This window comes from Leishmania panamensis (assembly GCF_000755165.1).
Source record: "Leishmania panamensis strain MHOM/PA/94/PSC-1 chromosome 31 sequence".
Classification (NCBI taxonomy): Eukaryota; Euglenozoa; class Kinetoplastea; order Trypanosomatida; family Trypanosomatidae; genus Leishmania; species Leishmania panamensis.
The window spans coordinates 207,642-227,874 of NC_025878.1; the positions used below are offsets into that span (position 1 = coordinate 207,642).

The window sequence follows — 20,233 nt, forward strand, 5'->3', positions numbered from 1 at the left end:
CCCCGAAGTAGCCACTCTCCATCCCCCACAGAGTCGCTAGCTAGACCCTCCCGTGGGACTCAGTTCAGCGCCTTCTTCAAGTACGCCAACATCGCTTTATTCGTCTCCTCGGAGCCAAAGCGACGCGCCAGCTCTGCAATGTACAACCAAACTGGTCGCTGGCGTTGTAGCATGCGCAGCGGAGACTTCGCCATCATCTCAATCACCGTGTCCACCTTGGCCGCATCGCAGTGCACGTGGCCCAGGACCTTCAGGACATCATTGTCTGCGTCCGACGAAGAGATGCAGCTGTTCGACAGCTTGGCGAGCACAGCACTTGCAACTGTCTTCTCGATCCACGCCGGCATACTCCGCGAAAGCTCCTGCGCGGCTGCTTGGGAAGCAGGGGTAGTGTAGGAAACACTAGCCTCGAGGTGGCCTTGCTGGAAGAGCTGGGCCCCTTGTAAGATGCTGTAGAGTCCCACCTTCTTTATATTGAATGCAAACAACTCAAAGTCCTTCGCTGTCAGCACCGCCTTCACGGTGACCATGCGCTCGAACATGTACACAAGCTCGCTGTACACGGAAAGGGAAGCCTTCGCCACCTGCGGAAAGTCCTCGTCGCTCAGAAGTTCCCACCTCGTTGATCCGCCGCGCTGAGCGGACTTCGCTCCTTCCTCCGCGCCTCCTGCTGCGAGGTCGTCAACCCGCTTCATGGCCCTCTCTCGGCGGGCATCGAGACGTCGCTCCTCTTGATCCACTGCAACTGCCCTGGAGGCGAGCAGCTCCTGCACAGCTGGGTACTGCACCTTGTTGGCTCGCATGCGCAGGAGCATGGTGCACTCCAGCAGCCGGTCTGACGTCGAGCTGGACGCCACTTGCAGCTGCAGAAGCCGGTCCATCTGCGCACAGAGGAGATTCATCACTTCGCGAATGCGCTGCCCCGGGAGGGAGGTCTCTTCGTAGCGCCTGCTGAGGGTGTAAAGAATGTTGCCCATCGCGGCCACCTCTGCAGCCCGCACGAGTGTGTGCTGGGCCTCGCATATTGTCGTGAAGAGCTCCACAAAGTCGTCCATGTGCACACTCTGAAATACGGGCGGTGCCTTCGCGGCAGTCTTCAAGGCCCCCTTCGATAGTGGAAGCGCGTAAGCACTGGCGGCGCCACGCTCGACCAGGCGGTCTATCACCGCCTGCAGAAGCGTGGCAGATTGACTTCGAGTGTGACGCACGACCTGGAGGAGAACGATGAGCTGCTTAGCGTTGAGGTGCGGCACCAGTGGAATGAGGAGCTCGTCCGCCATGCGGGTCGCAGAGACGCTGAACGGCACACCCAGCTCGCCAGCAAGGCGAAGCAGCTCGATAAACTCGTGCGGCTGTAGATCTGCCACCTGACGGATGCGGCGCGCAACCACTGACTTGGGCAGCTGCGTGGGTTTTAGCTGTGGCATACCCAGACGTACCTCTGTTGTACTGACCATGGAAAATGGCCTGATACTGAGTTTCGCCGCCGCACTCCCCTCGCTCCCACTGTCGCTGCTCGCCTGTCGGTCGAAATTCGCTGCCTCCAACTCAAAGGCGACGTTGCGCAGTGTCTGGTCCGCCAGCTGATGCAGAACCGTTGGATTGCCATCCCATTTTACCAGCTTCAGTACCATGAGGAAGCGGTATAACTGCCGTGTTGAGAGAGTGCTGAAGAAATGGCCCGCGCGCGGTAGTTTGGCGGACGACGGCGACGATGAGGAAGAGGGCGAAAGGGTAAGGGTGGAGGTGGGCGCGCTGTCCTCCGACATCGTTGTATCCGCGTTGTTTGCAAGCTCGCCCTCCAGCGCCTCATTCATGCTTACCACACGCTGCACCATCGTATCCCAGAAGCTTGCTGGAGCCGGACACCCCGTCAAGTGCACTGACCACATGAGAGCGATTAGCCCCTCCGCCTTCCCGGGCGAGTGGACGTCTTGACTGGCCGTCATTGCAAGTGCCCCAATGAAGGATGAGATGTCGCTGCGTGTTTCAGTCGACTCGTTCTTTGCGTGTCGACGCACAGCGGATTTCAACGCAAAGGCGCAGTTGTTCAGGAGCGCGCGCGCATCACGTGGCTCGAGCTCCCTCTTGTGCAGCGCCTCCGTGGCCCAGCTGCGGATCAGATCCATCACATAGCGTTGGCGGACGCCGCAGGAGACCGTGGAGAGCACATCAGGCCAGCGAAAGCGCAGTAGTCGACTCGCGACCACCAGTGGCACTCGTCGCTCCTCAACGAGAGTGCATGCCTTCCTCAGCAGCGCGTTCTGCTCTAGCCCGCTGAGACGGAGAGCGTACAGCCGTCGCTGTAGGTGGGCGGCCCGCTGGCGCATCGCAAAGGACGTGGACTGCGCCTGCGCCTCCATCCGTTTTTGCTGCCGAATGTAGGCGGCCGTCAGCGACACGCAGCGGGCACAGTCCGCCGGCGTCTCGAGCGGGCGGGCGTCGTAAAGCGCCTTGGCCAAATCCTTCTTGGTTTTCACATTCATGATGCTCTTGATCCGGCGCAACGCAGCATGATCAACGGGCAGTGAAAGGTGCGCGTCGCCTGCGCCGCCGTTGGAGCCATACACATACGGTAGGAGCTGAGACACCAGTGAGGCCTGATGCGGCCCTTCACCATTGTTCTCCTGCACATCCTCCTGATCTGGTGCCAGTGGCTCATCGTTGTTGTCGTCGTAGAGGGCATGCGTATGCTCCTCCTCGGCCAGGGCAGCTTCCCCGCTGACGTGTCGTAGGGCCACACAAACAGCTGCCACGGCAGGCGCAGCGCTGCCGCTCCCACAGGTGGTGCGAAGCGCAGTTGCGAGGCGAGAGTAGAGCCGCAGAGCTCGCATTGCAAATCTGCACCTCTACGAAAGAGATGCGCAGAATAAAACGGAGCGCGTGCGTTCGGAGAGAGCGTAACGGACGGACGAGTGGATGGGAGCCTCATAGAAGTTGAATAATACGCACCCCTCCACTGCAGGCGGGCAGTGTCGATCCGCAGCACGGCAAATGCCCGAAGTTCCACCGGAGGGTCACCGAGTGTAAAGAGAGCGGTGTGTGTGTGTGTGTGTGTGTGTGTGTGGAGCATAGAGAGAAGGGAAGAGTGCAAGTTAGTGCCCCAGAGCGATCGAAATAGGAGGAGGAGAGGATGCAGGGAGAGGGAGAAAGGGAATCGAGAGCACCGCAGACGTGCGCAAGAACGGAAGAGGCACGCTGGCGTGTGTACGTCCCTGCATTATGCAGATCCACAGATGAGTGAAAGGCCCTCCATTGCTTGAGCGGGCCGAAAAAGGAAACAGCAAGAGCGGAAGAGAGAGGGAGAGCGTCGCCTGTTATGGGTACAATAGGCAGCGATGTATGGTGGGTGAGCAGGGTGACGTAGTTAGTTAGCACCAAGCACCGTAAAATGGTTCCCTGTTGCTGTCTATAGCACCAATCATCTGCGAGACATATGAGAGAGCACAGATCGCGTGTGGCAGCAACTTAGCGCGTTCTTCATAATCTTGCATCCTCCACTGGCTGGTAGGGGCCACACTGCATGCACGGCTGGCATCCAGTGCATGTTCGCCCACACCCAAGACAATTCCAAACGATGTGGTGGACATCCCCGCAATCCTCTGGCGCTGGGGGCATGCTAAACAAAGATGCTGACGCAGTTGAGCGGCTCTGTTCCCGATGCTGTTGCAGATTTTGCGGCCATGTAGGCAGGTGCGCCGTGGTCAACCGTTGCCATGCTGCTAGTTGAAAGTCGGTAGCTACCACATACCTTTCAAGGCTCTCTGAACGGGAGGCGAGCAGCTTGGATGTTTTGACGTGGCGGAACAGCGCTCGAGTGGCTGTGAGAACTTGCTCAAAGTGATGGCAGTGAAGCACTTTGGAGACGAAGCACACGGGAAGCACGGCAGGCGACGAGCGCGGTGCAGACGTCCTGTGACTGATGCGCTCATCACGTTTGTTTGACGGATGCTTCTCCGCCTCGGCGGGCAGGTCAGGCATGGGACCAAAGCGCCGGAAGAGTTTGCCGGCCAGTAAAAGCGCGCTCAGCGCCATTTGGTTCTGCGCGTACGTGACGGAGAAGGCGCGTTGACCCTTCACGACAGAAACACCGTCGTGGAGGACCATGTCCACAGACCTCGCCAGAGGTACGGTTTGCGTAGAGGACGACAAGCGCGATGGCGACGCCGTTGGCGCCCTCGTATGCGAAAAGACGCCCTGCACTGCTTGCAGGATTCGCTGGTGCTGGAGGATGTTGCCTCGAACCGCGAGAAGGCCCGGCATGGGGTCGATGGGTCGCTGATCCACTGCAATGACCATTGGAGGCAGTGATGACGGCCGTGCAGTCTCCTGGATGTGCATCAGTTCCAACGCCGCCTGTGCAAATCCGCCCGGGGCCGCGGCCAAATCGACTACTGTGGACGGGTGGAACTGGTGGAAGATACGGTAGCGGTCATTTAGCTCTAAGAGCTTCCAGGCGGACTGGCAACGATACATAAGGCACACCGCAGTGCGGACAAGAGGTGGACGGGTCAGGCTATCCACAACGCAGATTCGCCCGCCTCCTACGCACCCGGCGCGCGAAAGTTTGATATGAAGAGTGTGCACGTCGGTGTCCGTGTGTATATGTCCGTGTAGACAGGTGCAATGAAGGGGTCAGAAGGGGAGAGAGAGAGAGGGAAAGGGAGATGATGACAGGACTTGTTGCTGTCATAATTCATGCGCGCGTGTATGTATACCGTGATGATTGAATTCCAGACAGACACTAGAGGTGCGATGGGCACCACCTTTCACTCGGTGGTCGATTGCACACGCAGTGGCGCACTGACAACAAGCACGAACACGAGATGTTCGAGCGCCTTAGCCCAGAGACGCTCAATAGCGTGCACGCCCGTGCATACGTGAAGATACGCCTCAGCACGCTCGAGGTGCATCTCCTTAGACGCGTGCCGTAATACATGTGGGGCTGCAGAAAAACAGCTCTAATGCAGCACCCGGAATGAAGAGGGCGAAGGCGACGGAGAGAGAGGGGGGAAGTACAAACATGAAAGAAAACAAACGGAGGAACACAGCCCATGGCGAAGGTGGCCGACGCGACGAAGGCGCGCACGCGGTGATACACAAAATAAACAACCAAAATACCGAAAAAGTGTGTGTGTGCGTGTGTGTTGGTGGTGAAGGGGGGTTGACGGGAGAAGCGCAAGGCGCCCACTCCGCTGAATTAGAACGGCGATGACAACATCCGCGATGTGCCCAGGGCCACCACCACCACCACCACCGTATACGGGGGTGTAACTACATGAAATGCTGCCATGCGTGCCCTTTCAATACATGCGCGCAACGTTCACCTTTCCCGAATTGTTCGATGCAGGCACTACTCGAATGAAGTCAGGGGTCGTAGAGACTTCATGAGTGATTCAGTAGCCTCCCTCGCGCCTGCGCTTGCATCAGCGTCGATGCCTCCTGCGACGCTGAGGGGTACACCCGCGTACAGGGTCGTCCATCCTCGCTGGCACATCGATTCCACCGCGGGCCTCAAGAGCTCCGTCATCGGGTCTCTTGTACCATCTCCGCTGCCGTTCACCGAATTCTCGAGCATGTGGTTTGCCGCCTTGAGTATGACAGGGTGAATCTCGCACCTTCTTCGGTGTCCCACAGTACTGCTGGTGCATCCCCACCCCGACAACTCTGATACCGTCCGCTCAACTCTCAGAAACTCTAGAGGAAACGAGACAGCAGCAGTAGCCGGTACGGCGGCAGTGCTAGAGGGAAGGAACAGCTTGTTTGACACGGTGAAAGGATGCTTCAGCAGTGTGTGATGCGGCGGAAGTCGCGGCGAACAGAAAATCTTCGGGGTTGCGCTGCGACTCTTCAAGGGTGGCGCAGCGACTCCAAAAGATGAGGCGCTGACGAGCCTGAGAGCAGGATCGGGTGCCAGGTGCAGCGGAGGCGATGATAGGTCGCTAAACCCTATGCGACGCCTCGAAGAGGTGCCAGTAACTGCCATCTTCACTTCAGGAGAGCGTAGAAGGGTTGCGTCCGTCAGCGAGGAGGACTCCATGCTCGCACTGTGAAGCGATTGCAGCTGCCCCTGCTGCTGGCGACGATGAAGGTGATGCCGCCGCTTCTCTAGCTGGCGAGTCAAGCGAGCCAGCTCGCACTCATACACCTGCTCCACAACCCTGGCGGCGGGGTTGACACGGGCGCTAAGCTGTGCCAACGCCTGATTCGCGGTGCTGCAGGTGTTCGAGACGTTCCACAAGAAGCGCATCAGACGCACCAACGCAAACGTGTCCTCACCACTCTCTTCCTCTCCTGCGTAGAGCTCGAGCTTCTGATGTGTGACAACCGCCTCGATCCACTCCAGCTCACGGAGGTTCTGTGAATCACGCGGCGGCAGTACATCCACAAGCTGCCAGGCGACATAATCTACCAACACCTCGAGTATACCCAAGCTGAAAACTGCCACCTCAATCGCGTCTGGCGAGACTGTGGTGCCGTCAGCGGCGGCCATCTGGCACAACCGCGCCACCGCCTCACTCACCCATGCCGGTAGCGATTCTGTCGGATAGATGTCGGCATCCGCTCGCGCACTACCAAAGCAGCTCCACTTGAAGCGCAAAGATGAAGGGGCGCTGCCGCACAGGAAGAGCGACAGCGGCAGCGGGGACCCATGGATGAGGCCAGCGTGATGAAGCACCCGCAACCCTCGCAAGCCCTGCGTCACGGCTGCAAGCCAGAACCGGCTGCTCAGCGCCTCTCCATCAGCTACGAGTGGAGAGAGCGCATGCGAGGAGACGGCCCCATGCTCCCCCCTGAAATGTCGGGCAAGCTCCGACAGCGACCCACGGGGAAAGTACTCGAGTTGCAACAGACGCACCTCTGGATTGATGCTGCTCTGCGGCGGCGTGCTGACACTGTAGTAGCGGGCAATGCAGTCTTCCGCCTCCAGCCTGTCATCTGCGGTGAGAGCTGCCGAGTGCTGATCTGGCAGCCGCTCGCGACCAGCCGCGCTGCTCGTTGATGACCTGCCCGACGGAGGGGTCATAGAAAGGGTGAGGCACTGCAGTTCGGCAAGATTGAAGGCTGCGGCAGGTACTTCCTTCACTGCGTACGGTAAACCATCGAGCCGATGCACAGCGAGCCACGTGACGCCGTTCATCTCCACGCACAAGGGAATTGCCCGGCAGTCGCTTTCTCGCCTCCCTGGTCGGATGTCACCCCCTTCACAAGTCGGAGTGATGCTGTGCAGGAACTGAAAGACGTGGTGGGCCTGGAAGCGATCGCCTGGCAGCTCTTCCTCACTCGTGTCGATTCTCTCGAATGGGTCGGAGAAGGACTCCATCAGGTGGCAGCCAATCTGCGCGGCAGTGGAAACGTCTGCATGGTCGGAGGAGGGGGCACCTAGACTCGTACTAGCCGCCACTGGGGTCTGGGCCCCATGTATCCACGAAGACTCAGTGGAGATGCACATCCCCGCTGCCCCTCGGCCGGGCGACGGGCGCTGCTGCAGCGTTGGGGTGAGAAACTGCGGCCGTCGTGTGTGGTTTGCCAAACGGGTGAAGTTGAGAGATGGAAGAAGCAAAGCAGGCCCCCTCTCCACGCTGCCGTGTGTCATGAGTGCCGCCCCACCCACCCGCGTTGGCGACGCAGGGGGTGCACTCGGTGGGCGGAGCGCTGCGGTCATCTTTAAAGGACTCTGCTGCCCACTCCAGGTGAAGCTGAGGTTCGATACAGTGTTACAGAGGTAGTTAGGCGAGCCGTGACTGCTCCCAGCACCGTCGCTGCCCTCTGCGGCTACATCGAGCGGACTTCGAGTATGCACCAGTTTCAGAGACCCCGCCTGTGCGACAGACTGGTGGCTAAAGGGGGCGTGTGCCTCATCGCAGCCACTCCGTGCCGTATCCTTGTCGCCCCCGTTGTCTTCAAAATGCAGCTGCTGGCTAGCGCAAAGCGTGCTGAACTCGACGCACAGCGCCATTGTGTTTGGGCTTTGCGTAGGACATTGTGGGAGTGGAGAGTCGTTGTCCCTCATCCCACACTCGCCCCGCTGTGGCTGCCGCCGCGACGATGTGATTGCTGGGGCATCATGTAGTTCATCGGAAGAGTCCGAAAGGGCATCGGTTACCGGAGGGCCGCATGGCGGTATGCAGCAGGAGGCCTCTGTTGAGGTGATCACCGACAGCGTCTTTGGCTGGGTCCAGTGGCAGCAGGGACTCTGTGCAGTGAGCGGTTTCATGGCTGACAGCTGGAGACCTCCTGGGGCACCAACGTGCGTCTCAGTGGGCAACAATGACGAAATCAGAGCCGCGTTTAGCTGCGGATGAATACCGGCTACTCTTGTGGGCGATTCCACAGCGAGACCCTGTGCCGCCGCCGGTGTGGTGGGTGTGCTCTGTTCCAGCGGCGCGCTCCTCGTTCGCCCGTTATTGCTGCCGTGGACTCTCGCGCACAGAGAGGAGCTTGTTGGAGAGAGGCAGTGCTCCATGTTCAAGTCTTGAGGAAGAAGAGCGGCAAGTGGACGATAGGCAGCAAATTTCTCAGCCAGCGCGCGATGCGAGACACCTGGGGGGGTTGAGGGAGAAGGCACCAGTTGCCCATACAAGACGACAGCTGCGTCGGGGCGAACAGCAGTTCTCTCCAGAGCAGCTGCAAACATTGCCTGGCTTTCGGACAGATCGTTCTCCGATAGAAAGTCAGCGGCGCCGCTGTCGGGTGCTGCGCTCGACGTGAGCAGCGAGGGGTTGGGGACGTATAGATCGAGTGTTCGGTAGAGGCTAAAGGGGTTACGGCTGGGCGCAAGGTAGTCGCGCTCTGTCACGCTAGGAGGCTCACCATTGATGAGAAACTGGTATGTGCCCAGCTGCCTGTCGCCTTTAATCACATCACTGGCGTGTTGGATCATGTACGAATGCTGTTGCTGTGACTCGAAGCTGTGGCTCTGTACCTTGGAGCGGAAAGACTGTGACGGGGTCGTCTGATGAGAGAAGGTGCGGCGGGCTGACTTCTGTGGGGTGATAGACCGGGAGAGCAGCTGTGAGCGGTAGCGCGAGTACGAGTGACCTGAGCTGCGCTGTGCCATGATGCTGTCATGGACCCCCACTGGACCAGGTGTGTGGTTTGCCAACGGAGTATGCGGCGACGTGGGTGTGCTGCAGTAGTCCAGCTCATCGGGTGGCACGGCGGACATGGAAAGCATCGTGGTCGCCTCGTCTCGCTCGCTGAGAGGGATAGACCGTCCACTAGAAAAGAGGGCAGCGTAGGACCTGGCGAAAGAGGAGGACTCAGAGGGGCTGCCACTAGCGTGACTCACCGCTGGTTGGTCACGAGGTGTGTGTGGGCTGCTGTAAAGGTCGTGACAGGGGTGGTCTGTGACACTGCCTGAGTTACTGTAAAGGGGCTGCAGTGCCTTGTCAACTGCTGTGTCGACCTTCTGCGGTGATAAGGCTGTGCACCGACCTGGGTAATTGGGGCCGCACCACGGAATCCCTTCAGAATCACTCAGGCCTTGCCGCGGGGCCTTGACCGCATGGGCGGTCCATGTCTCTGCGCACAACGATGTCCGTGGGGCTGACAGTTGCACAGGCGTGGCGATCAAAGGCGTCCTCGGAAACACCTGCGTCTCCATTTCGGCCGTTGGCCCCTTCGTGGCGGCGGAGGTGCAGCCCACGAAAGAGCGAAACGGCGTGGTGCCATTGCGGGACTCTGTCGCTGCTGCTGTTTGCGCTTCGTCGATGGCCACTTTTGCCTTCCGCAGCTGTGGGTGGAGAACGGTGCCGAGAGAGCTATGGTCCGCTACGGCTGTTCGTGGTGGCGTCGAAATAGTGTTGGTCGGCGTATAGAGTGACAGTAGCTGCGGTTGTTGCTGCTGCCAGTTCAGCTGGTACTGAGTATCTGTCTCAGCAAAGACGCCTGTCATGAGATCTGTCTGCGACGAGGACAAAAGAGAGGTGTTAGCACGTGAGCTAAACCGTCGCGGAGAATGTGCTGCGGGCTGAAACAGCGAGTACTCGAGATCAAAGTTATTCAACGCGGCGACATCTGCTGTCCTAAACGGTGGGGTACCGGTGGTGTGCGCAACCGGTGAGGGCTCGGCAAAGAGTAAGCGTTGCACGAAGCGGCGGGGAGTCGGAGTGCCAAGCCGATCGTCGTCGCTGGCACCGTCATCGTTGTTGTCCAGGCCAAGTATTCTGCTCGCTGAGCTGGAACTGGAGAGCGGTGACAAGTGTGGGTGGTGAGCGGAGGGGTCGCCTCTCTCTGTGAGGTGCTGTACCGAATCTCTCAGACAGACCGATGCGTTATTGCAGCTTGTTTGATCCTTGATGACAACAGGCGTAGCAACTGCAGGGACAACAATGCTAGTGGGGGGAGGCATTGCCTGAGGTGGGCATTGGCCATTCGTACCGGTAAACCTCTGCAACGTGCAGAGCGCTGCGGCAGTTCTCGGTTGCGTTGCCTCCGGCTCCACAGCCGCGAAAAACGCGTCTTCTAAGCTGATGAACACCTCAGCGTGGCGAGACATTCTTCGCAGTGGAGATAAGGAAGTGAGGTACTCAGGCGGCGTCGTGCTGCTCGTGTGCGAAGGGATGTAGGGGGAGCCACAGTCGGTAGGCTGTGACGTGATCAAGCCCGAAGTGGAGGAGTGGGTCGTTACGACCGAGCGTGCCCTTTTGTACGCCAGTGGAGAGGCTCCATCCTCCTGTGGTCCGCTGTCCACAGAGAAACGGCGACACGACGGATCCGCTGAGGAGGAGAGCGGCGGCGCGTACTTCTGCGTCTTGTTCGACCACTCTGAGGGAGGCGACGGCTCACCGGACAGAATGGAGGAGAGAGCAAGACTGTCTTCCTGGAGAGGCGGCACAATGGTGCCTACGACGCTGCTGGTGATGGTGGTTGCCATCGGAGTGGCAGTGTTTACCCCAAGAGTGGTTGCACCTGCGAGCGTTGCTATACTGGCCTTCCGAAGTAGAGAGCCTTCCGATGTGCAGGAGTGCTGCACTGGAAGGAGGCGGGAGGTGGTATTGGGCTGATGAGGCACAGCCGCCACCTGCATCGGCGAGTCCTGTAAGGAAGGTGAAGGGAGCTCCATCTGTGTTACCGCTTTGCAGTGAGGGTTGGGCCGGAGACTGCGTTAGCTCAACGATAAGAGACAAGGCGACGGGGCTAAAAAGTACGGGGGGGTCCCCATCACCCCTCACGTGATGCGAAGGTGTACTTCAGGCAGCCCAGTAAACTGAGCAGCAGCAGCAGGCACGCCACGCCCCACTGGAGGAAAGCGAGGAGGGGGGATGAAGTAGTGATGATGGCGTGACAGCGCACGAGAAAGAGAACGGCAGTGGTGTGGAGTATACAAGGCAACAGGAGGAACTAATCTGGAGGAAGAGACTGGCTCAGTGGAAGCAACAGCAAAGTAATGTATCGGCGGATGAGTAAAACTGACACGTTTTGGAAGCTGCCCCCAACCATCAGTGAGAGGGGCTCGCGGTAGTGCAGTCGAGCACTCACACATACACTCACACTCACACACAACGACAGGATGAGATGTAGCAGCGACAAACGAGAAGGCGAAAGGGGGGAAAGGGGAGGTCGTCGTCTTCACAGGCGAAGGTAGTGAAGTGGCTAGAGAAAGCGAAGAGGAGAAGGCAAAGCACGCGCTGTGCGCCGGAAAGGCGTGCTCAATTTGGAGGTGAAAAGACGACAGAGGAAGTGAGAGAGACTTAACAACTGGAGAGTCCATGCACAAGCCTACCCCAAAGCAGCAATGGGCGGAGGAGAGTGAGAGCGAGAAAATGACAACGAGGAGCCGATAGCCTGGCCTCCAAACAACAGAGTAACCGGACGGAAGTGGTCTCCAAGGAAGTAAAATAAAAACGAAAAGCGGCACGCTGACTCGGCAACCAAACACAAACTAGAGGGGGAGGGGAAGTTGCGACAATGATCAGTGGTGAGCGAGAGGCAACCGGTGGAGGTGGGTGAAGTAGACACGATTGCGCTATTGTTGTTGTACACTCTTTTATGTTGTGTGCTAGTCTGATGACCAGGGGATTGCGGATGCGCAAATCTATATTTCTGTTTTGATCGAACTACGAAACTACTGTGGACGGAGGCTCTATGAGGACTTGATTATACACGGATGCCGCTCTATGGGGCTTCAAATATGTCCACTGATGGCGTTGACGAGGATAATAAAGGCGACAGACAACACTTCTGAAAGATGAAAGGTGGCTGCGCGCCTGTGTTCCACCAGAGAACGCACAAGAAGAGGCAAAGTAGAAGCAGAGAACGACAGAGGTGTGAGAAAGAAAGTGAATAGTTCTGCAGAGGTTCAGTGGCCCCTTTGGGGACAGAGGAGACCCATACCGACCAATACGCACACCCGCTGCTCCCCCCCTCTCTCTATCGCTCCGGCTGTGTCTAAAGAGTGAAAATGAAGGGGAACGGAGGGTATAAGAGCGGGTGACTCTGGTGAGGTATATAAAACAAGACAAGTGGAAGGCAGTGGTACAAAATTTGTGCTTGGGTATACGGTTTGAAGCTGAAGAGAAAATCCCTGGGCAGGGGTGAATCAAAGCAGCAGAGCAGAGAGAGAGAGAGAGAGAGAATGCACGAAACGCAATAATGAAAGTGGTATGGAAAAGGTGTCCTCTCCAGCTGCAGCAAGCAGGAGGGGCTATAGAGAGAGAAGGGCACCTTAATAGCCCATCACAGCAGCAATGATGGGGAGAGAGAAGATATGAAGAGTAATAGGACAGGAAGTGGCGGAGGAGAAGGAGGGAATAGAATCATTATGGTTGAAACAATCTGTCTGGTGAGCGAGAAAGCGTGAGACATCCGTAAATGCAAGGACACATCGGTGCACTTAATCGGCGAAACGAAAGGCATCCGCCAGCTCTGCACACAGTACACTGATCAACTTGAGTGACTGACGTACGCGCCATTCCGCATGGAGTACATTTTCTCTTTCATCGCTGTTTCCTTTTTTTTTTCAGTCGTCGTTCAGTTTCGAAAATGCCGCCCAGAGACATCTACAGACTCAACGTGAGAGAAACACACACATAACCGAGTGATACTCGCAGTCTATGAAAGGGGGTGAGTGGTAGGGGCAATGTTGTCTGAAGTGGGGGGGAGCCGTGACGTGGCCCACGTCACGGCTCCAGAGTCTGGGGCAGGTCAAAGAAAAGGGCCCCACCCCAACGCCATGCTCTCTCTCTCTCTTCGTCCGTCGCCACACACCTCCTCCTCCTCAGCGGCTTTTGCCTCTCATGCAGCCAGCGCAATAAAGTACTGCTGCACCACCTGCCGCCACTCCTCCTGCGGGGAGCCCGTGGGATGATCGACGTTGTCGACAGCGGCGTAGACAATCATGCAGAACGCGGAGAAGTCGAGCAGCGGAATGCGGCTGGCCGAAACAATTGGGATGACGACATTCAGCGCAAACGACAAGAGCAGCAGACGGTGCGTGAGGTACTTTATATTCACTCGCATGTCCCGGGGGAGCCCGGCGTAATCGAGAGGACCACCCGCAACGGCATCAAGGTCCCTCTGAGCACCAGCAGCAACACTTCCACGTGCCCCATTCCACGAGACAGCGCACTGATGTCGGCTTTCCACAGCGGATTCTAACAACGATTGCAGAGGCACTGCATTACCTCGAAGAAGTGATTCACGGGCGTGCTCGATCGTGGTAAGCTCGACTTCGAACAAGCGAGCCAGCGACGGAAGAAGATCCAGCAGAATGTTGCCTTGCCGCTTGAGATCCATAACGTCAAACACCTCCCGCAGCACCCGGCTGCGGCGAACTGCCTTCTTGGGGAGCAGTGCGGCAAGCTTCGCGGAAAGCGGGGCTGCGCGGCCATTGCGAGTCAGCGATGATGAGTGAGGAATTAGGCGTCTAAACGCGTAATGCTCTGCCGGGTCGACGTAAGCGATATGGTCGGCACTCTTTGCAAACGCAGCAAAGCGGGAAGGCGCTGCTTGCTGACGAATCCTGGCGGGAAAGGGGGTCCCCGCCGTCCCCACCAGACTCATTCGAGATTGCGACGCTGTAGTCGTGCGAAACTCCATGCTCAGCTGCACGCGAACGAGGTCGAGGAAGCGCACCACTTGTTCTGGGGTAAGCCGAGATCCATTCGAGAAGTACAGGTTCATTGCCGGAATGTCGTTTTCACATAAGAAAGCGTCAATCACCTGAGAGGGGTGCCGTGGGGGCTTTGTAGCAGAGGTACGGGGAGGCCAGAGAATGCCCAAGAGGTCGGCAACAGAGGCTGCTGCCGCCGACTGCACAATGCGGTCAGGAGAGGCTTTATACGTAGCGGACGTGGCGCATGGGTCAGGACTCGGAGGCGACATAGTAGGCCCAGGCCAACGAGGCAGACAGGGCGACGGCTTAGGCAAAGTGGTGGGTGCGTAGGCAACTTTGACGGATGTCTGACCACGTCCAGGGTGGCCTGTATAGAGTGGCGTCCCATATGCCCCTATAGACGGTCCGCTTTGCTCACCGCCGCTCTTCACCTCTTTGCCATGCACCGCAGGTTGGCGGTGTGCCACTTGTGATCGCGGTCCCATGCTGCTGTACCTGCCTCTCATCGGGGTTTGCTGCGGCGCGAGGCAACGACTGTTGGGGGTGGGCATGAGAGCCTCAGTCTCCCAGGACGGTGAGCTCTCAAGCAACGTACAATCCTGACGGCGGGCAATGGCGATACGCTTGCGCAGCTCGAGCAGTTCTGCGCGTTGCCGCTCATTAAACTGCCGCCACTGCTCCGCCTCTCCGAAAGTGCCGGCAACGGGCTCGCCCCACTCCTCAAGCGCGTACATCTGTTGATGCACAGAGCGTTCGTTGTGCATTGCAGGGTTCGCGCGGTCGCCAGCCAAGAGGGGGTGCGCGTTGCTGTTGAGGTGCTGGTAGTGTCGGTAATACTGATTCTCTACCTCTTGGTTGGCGAGATATCCCTGAAGAATGTTTTTTGGGGGGCCTTGCCCTGGAGGAGGCGGAAAAGCCATTTTGCTCGACTGCAGCCCTGAGGCAGCGGCGGAGGCGACCTCCCTCGAAGTGGGACTTCGGTGTCCCGTGAAGAGAGGCGTGGGTAGTGGATCTGTGGACCCGGTACTGCCCTTCTCAGTGACAAGTTGCTGGTTTGGCGACTCACCGGTTGCCTGGCTCGTCACAGACTCCTTTGAACGACATATCTGGTGATGTTGCCTTTCCGGGTGTGGGGGATGAAGGAGCAAGAGTGCTTGAGCGTCTTTCCCCCTTGACGAGCTGCGGCTGCTCAGGGAGGTAGAGCGGTCCTTCTTCGAGCCGCCAGCCAGCGATACAGATGGCGTCTCAACAGCCTGTGCATCGAGAGGGGTAGAGACCGCTGTCGGTTGATACAGCGGCGGGTGCGTAGCCCTGCGTAGGGGAAGCCGTTCTGCGTCTCCGAGGGCGTGTGTGGCGGCACTCTTGCGCGGTTGGGGCAGACGCGAGTGATGCTTTTGCTGCTGCTGGAGGTGCTTCATCACAATCGCTTTCTTGGTCAGCTGCGAGCTCGCCGATGAAGGTACTGCTGCCATGCCAGCCTCGCCAGAGGTGTCCAAACCATCAATGCCCACCGTTTTCTCCAGTGCCGCGTTGGGGCTGCGGGTGAGGCCATCCGGAATTAGCGACGATGTAGGAGTTAGGCTTCTCAAAGCCGATCGCTTGTGTGCAACGGGCGCCTGATTCCCTCCGTCGCAAGGCAGTGCGTCGGTGCGATCCACAGTGCTCTCGTTGCGTGTGTTCGCCGTGTCAGCGCGAATGCCTGCGTTCGGCAGCCGCGGTGATGGGCAACTATGCGCCAAGTGAGAGCGCTGCAACGGCGACGCATTTGGCCTCCCGATATCCCGCTTCGCAGGGCGCGAAAGGGTCCCCTGCTCTTGCTGGTCCTCGTCATCCGCGTCGTCGTCGACCATGAAGGAGATGCTCTCGTTATCCCCCAAGTCACCCCCGCCGCTCTCTGCGACCGAGGCAGAGCGGCCATCACGCCTGACCGGAATGCTGTGGTTCTGCATCAAGTTGCTGTCGTCCTCGATTTGAAAGGCAAGACTGTCTTCGGTGCCCACTGAGTTCCGATCTCCAGCTCCCACGGTGTGCTTCACCGTCCCTGACTGCACAGGCAGGGAGAACCCGAACTCTGTGCTCTCCGCGCCCTGCTCGAAGAAGGTGATGCTGCTGTCGGAGGCCGGTTGGGTTGGCTCCTCCGCCTTCTCCACGGGCGCTGAATTGAAAAGCTTCAGGCGAGCCTTGGGATTGGGAGATGTAACCCGACTGCCCGGCTCTGAGTTGAATTGAATGGACCTGATGCTAGAGGCGCGGCTCAGTCGCTTTGAGAGCCTGGTAGGTGTTGCATTTGTGAGGCTCAACCGAGTCCCGGGGAGCGGGGGCGGCATTGAGGATGTGCCACTCGGCATCGGTACCCCCGCGATTGAATCATTATCCATGGCAAATGAAATACTCTCACTGTCTGAAAAGTCGGATGTGATGTTAATCTTCGCTGGATTTCGGGCGGCTACGGAGTGGGGCGGGTGCGCGACGGAGGCACCTGCTGCAGCACCAGATGTCGAGCTGTGCAGCGGGGGCTTTGCGGAAGCTGCTTTGCCAGGCGGCCGATTGTGTGATTCCAGGTGCGGCATGGCCTTGATCTGTTGGGGTGCTAGCGCACGTGCAGGTGCCTTCGCCAGCCCCCGCGGCAGTGGTGGCGAGCCGTCCTCCTCCTCTACAAACGCCAGCGATTCTGTATCGCTGAGCATGTCCGAGATGACTTTTCAACCAGGCGTCGTACACAGTGACCACAGCAGTGACGGAGGAGAAAAGTGAAGAGGGTGGATGTGAAGCAAACACGAGAGATTGGAGATAGACAATTTCAAAGCAGTGAAAGGAGGGGAGAGGGTAGAGCGGGGGGGGGCGTGCACCGCTACAACAAGACAGACAACAAGCGAATCCGCGTGGTATGATCTGTCGAATTTCTGGCAGAAATGACTTACAGTACTGGGGTGATGGCCGAAGATGAGGAGGCCGCCACCGACGGCTGCTGGGGTTGAGGTTGCAGGCCTCACAGCACCTGGGCGTTACTCACAGTATGGGTAAGATCAAGAGAAAAACGGCATTGACCGAAGAGGAGAAGAGAGTCGAGGCAGAGGCGGGGCGTACACGTGCGAGGGGGGTGGGTGGGGGGTTGAGTGGGTGGGGAGTACGGAGAGCATGGAGGGCCGGCTGAGATGGCGATTGAAAAGGCCCATCATCTCCAGTGCATTTGACACGCTAGCGCCTGTCCCACGATGTGCTGGGAAGACACAAACATCGGCAGCCGCATTCCTCCCACACGCGAGGTAGAGAGAGAGCGAACGAGCGAGGGTGAACGCCCGACGTGAGGGTAAGCGAGTATTGCAGCAGGTCTCTCTCCCTGCTGGGCCCTCTTCGCGCGCCACTTGTGCTTCCACAAATTTGTCCACATAAACAGAAGAGACGTGAAGAGGAGGAGGTGGTTGCAAACGAAGAAAGCTGAGGAGCGGCTGGATCGGCAAGGGAAAAGGCCCAGGGCAGGTGAGCAAAGATGCAAAGGGCGAGAGGCGATGGCACGTGAGCTAGGCGAAGAGGGAGAGAGAAATGGATTCCATCTCTCCACACCACTCTCAGCCACTCAAAGGCTCCTTTCAGCTTCCTCCTTGGTCTTGTTCTTCCGCCACTGAGCATCATATCCCTCAAACAGGGGTTAGGCACACACACACGTACCCAGACACACGGAGACCAACCCATATCCGAATTCAAAGCAACAGAGGTGCAGGCAGCCGAGGGAAGGATGGAAAGAGCGAAAAAATACACACATACACTTAGTTACACGGCGATTACTGCGAAGTCTATGATAGCGATTGTGTCGTGCGACGTATGAGAAGAATTCCGATAGGGGGGTGGGTGGGGGAACGAAGAGCCTACAAAAGTAACGAACGCACAAGGAAACACATTCGCGGACCAAAGTACACCAGCACCAGCACCACCACCAGGACCAGCAGCAGCAGCACACCGAAACCAGGCAAAGAAATGGACCCCGTCAATACCGAAGAGGAGAAAGTGAAGACGGCAGTACACCGCAGAAAAAAGGGGAGGGAGGGCGTGGGGATCCGTAGAAGGTGCGCGACCGTATATATACGTATATACATATCGATGCAGTGTTCTCCAGCTGCAGATCTCTCTACAGGTACATAGAGGTACATGGGTGCATGCATGTGTGTGTGTGTGTGCAAAGGTCGGCAAAGCCCATACTCGCCGTTCGTCTGCAGCTTCTCTTCCCACTCCTTACCCTCCCCCCTCCTCTTTGTCTGTCGCGCTGTGCTTCTAGCGACCAAATGCCGCTGATACCACTTCTACCACATTGAGGCGCTTATCCCTGACCATATCGCTGGGGGCTAATAGTGATAGTACGGCTGTGGTGCGTAGCCTTGTGGAGGCGGCTGCGCATAGTATCCTTGCTGGCTCGGTGGTGGCACTTGCTGATAATAGGCAGGCTGCTGCGGTGGCAGGGGGCCGGGTGGGTAGTAACCCAGCTGCTGCGGGGGCGGGTAGGGCTGATAGTAGCCTGGCAGCGGTTGCGGCTGGGCGTATTGGAGGGGAAGCGGTACATACTGCACGGGCTGCGGCTGTGCAACATACTGAACTTGCTGTGGCGACGTGGAGACGTATTGCACTCCTTGGGTCTGTGGTTGCTGCTGCTGGAACTGCGGCGGACCGGTCGGCGGTGGTGCGGTCTTCTGCCCAGGATGCCACGTGCCGTCCTCCATTGCGCGCTTTATCGGATCGCGGTTGATATCTGTTGTCACCATCCACATCTCTTCCGGCTTGGGAATTGAACCAAAGTCGACCGCCAACAGGCGCACATGCAGCTCTGCCTGTGTCTTGGACTTTTCCAGCATGTGCCACTGGTCCTTCACAACGCCCTTTGTGAGGCCTCCGAGGGACAGCGTGTAGTACCCCATGAGGTCATCGTTGTACGTGCCCTTGTTCCACACCTCCAGGCGAATTTGATCGCTCATTTCGTCCGCGATTTGAAAGCGAAACGTCTCGTTCCACTCCGGGTTGAGGTCGTTCTTCACCACCTGCGTCTTGTACCTCTTTTCACCCATGGTGAGTCGCACAAAGGGGTCCGGCAGGCCAATCAGCTGGCAGTCGTGCAGCCTTCGCGCTGCACACACCGTCAGCTCAACCCTGCCCATACTGTGCGGTGGGAGTAGTACAAACAAGTCAGGGGATGTACGAAAGGGGAACAGGGATCGTTCAGCGGGGGACAATGACTACACAGTGGCGCCCAGGTAGCACGTAGTGAAGAGCGAAGCTGTGGAGGGGACGAGAATGAAGAGCAACGCCACAGAGAGTCCCCTCCGCAACAACAACAACAACAGAGAGTTCGTGCGGGCGAGGAAAGGGGGGGGAGGAGAAGAGAGGAGAGGGAAGAAGAGGAAAGACGGGTAAACACACGAGGCCCGCATAGGAGTTGGAGTCTCGAGCGAGGGGGCGGCCCAGAAAGTCTTGCCAATACCAAAACGTGAGGGAAGTAGACATGCCAAGAGGGCATGCGCCCCCCTCTCTCTCGAGAGAGAGAGAAAGAGAGAACGGTGGATGTGTGCGTATGTGGGTGTGTGTGGGTGTGGGTGGATGGGTGGGCCTATCACATACCTCCCATTGTCACGGTGCATATCTTCCGCCATACAGCATCAGTTCAACGCCACTCAACGCCTGTGACAAGCCCATCCCGTGGTAAGAAACAACCGTAGAGACGCGCGTTACCGATATTCTCACTCAGTCATCTGAGCAGGACCTATGTCTCAAGCTCTACCCACCGGCCCACCGCTTCGCAAGTCCCCCTCACCGTCGCGCCCATTATGCCGGTCGGCACCTGGTGCATTCCTTATGATGTGGCATTCAGGCCCCTCGCCAGTAGGCAGCGAGAGCCGAGTGAGTTACGCACCAGTCACATTGATACTATGCCCATCACATGCATGGTACAGACATGTGCTCTATCCCAGCCCACCCCAGACACAGCGCCATCCAGGACTCGACCGCCGACATCCGCAGCGATGCATCGCTGTGACCTCCTCTACGTTGTAGGTACCTGCGCTTGTCATCACTAGAGCTGGGTCTGCGTCAGCATCGATAGGGAAACTGCCTGGCTCTTCCTCACCCAGAGTGGGGGCGCTGGATACTGCGATACCGCGCGCTAAGGTGTGCCTCGTCACCAGGGCATCA

The 20,233-nt window shown here is 58.2% G+C and overlaps 5 protein-coding genes across 5 annotated transcripts, besides 1 other annotated feature; all 5 read right to left on the bottom strand.

Annotated features, from left to right (window-relative positions):
* Positions 1-59: 59 nt before the first annotated feature.
* On the bottom strand, positions 60-2,834 carry LPMP_310630 (mitochondrial RNA binding protein, putative; the record flags this gene model as incomplete). The annotated part of the gene is made up of 1 exon (XM_010703150.1): positions 60-2,834. One exon carries the CDS (start codon positions 2,832-2,834, stop codon positions 60-62), a length of 2,775 nt encoding a protein of 924 aa, XP_010701452.1.
* A 646-nt stretch (positions 2,835-3,480) lies between these two features.
* Positions 3,481-4,476, bottom strand: LPMP_310640 (methyltransferase, putative; the record flags this gene model as incomplete). The annotated part of the gene is made up of 1 exon (XM_010703151.1): positions 3,481-4,476. The coding sequence occupies one exon, from the start codon at positions 4,474-4,476 to the stop codon at positions 3,481-3,483; it is 996 nt and encodes a 331-aa protein (XP_010701453.1).
* An 877-nt stretch (positions 4,477-5,353) lies between these two features.
* LPMP_310650 (hypothetical protein) lies at positions 5,354-11,068 on the bottom strand (the record flags this gene model as incomplete). Its single annotated transcript, XM_010703152.1, has 1 exon — positions 5,354-11,068. One exon carries the CDS (start codon positions 11,066-11,068, stop codon positions 5,354-5,356), a length of 5,715 nt encoding a protein of 1,904 aa, XP_010701454.1.
* A 2,171-nt stretch (positions 11,069-13,239) lies between these two features.
* LPMP_310660 (hypothetical protein) lies at positions 13,240-16,386 on the bottom strand (the record flags this gene model as incomplete). Its single annotated transcript, XM_010703153.1, has 1 exon — positions 13,240-16,386. The coding sequence occupies one exon, from the start codon at positions 16,384-16,386 to the stop codon at positions 13,240-13,242; it is 3,147 nt and encodes a 1,048-aa protein (XP_010701455.1).
* A 2,013-nt stretch (positions 16,387-18,399) lies between these two features.
* LPMP_310670 (hypothetical protein) lies at positions 18,400-19,203 on the bottom strand (the record flags this gene model as incomplete). Its single annotated transcript, XM_010703154.1, has 1 exon — positions 18,400-19,203. The coding sequence occupies one exon, from the start codon at positions 19,201-19,203 to the stop codon at positions 18,400-18,402; it is 804 nt and encodes a 267-aa protein (XP_010701456.1).
* A 474-nt stretch (positions 19,204-19,677) lies between these two features.
* Positions 19,678-20,218: a repeat region.
* Positions 20,219-20,233: the final 15 nt, after the last annotated feature.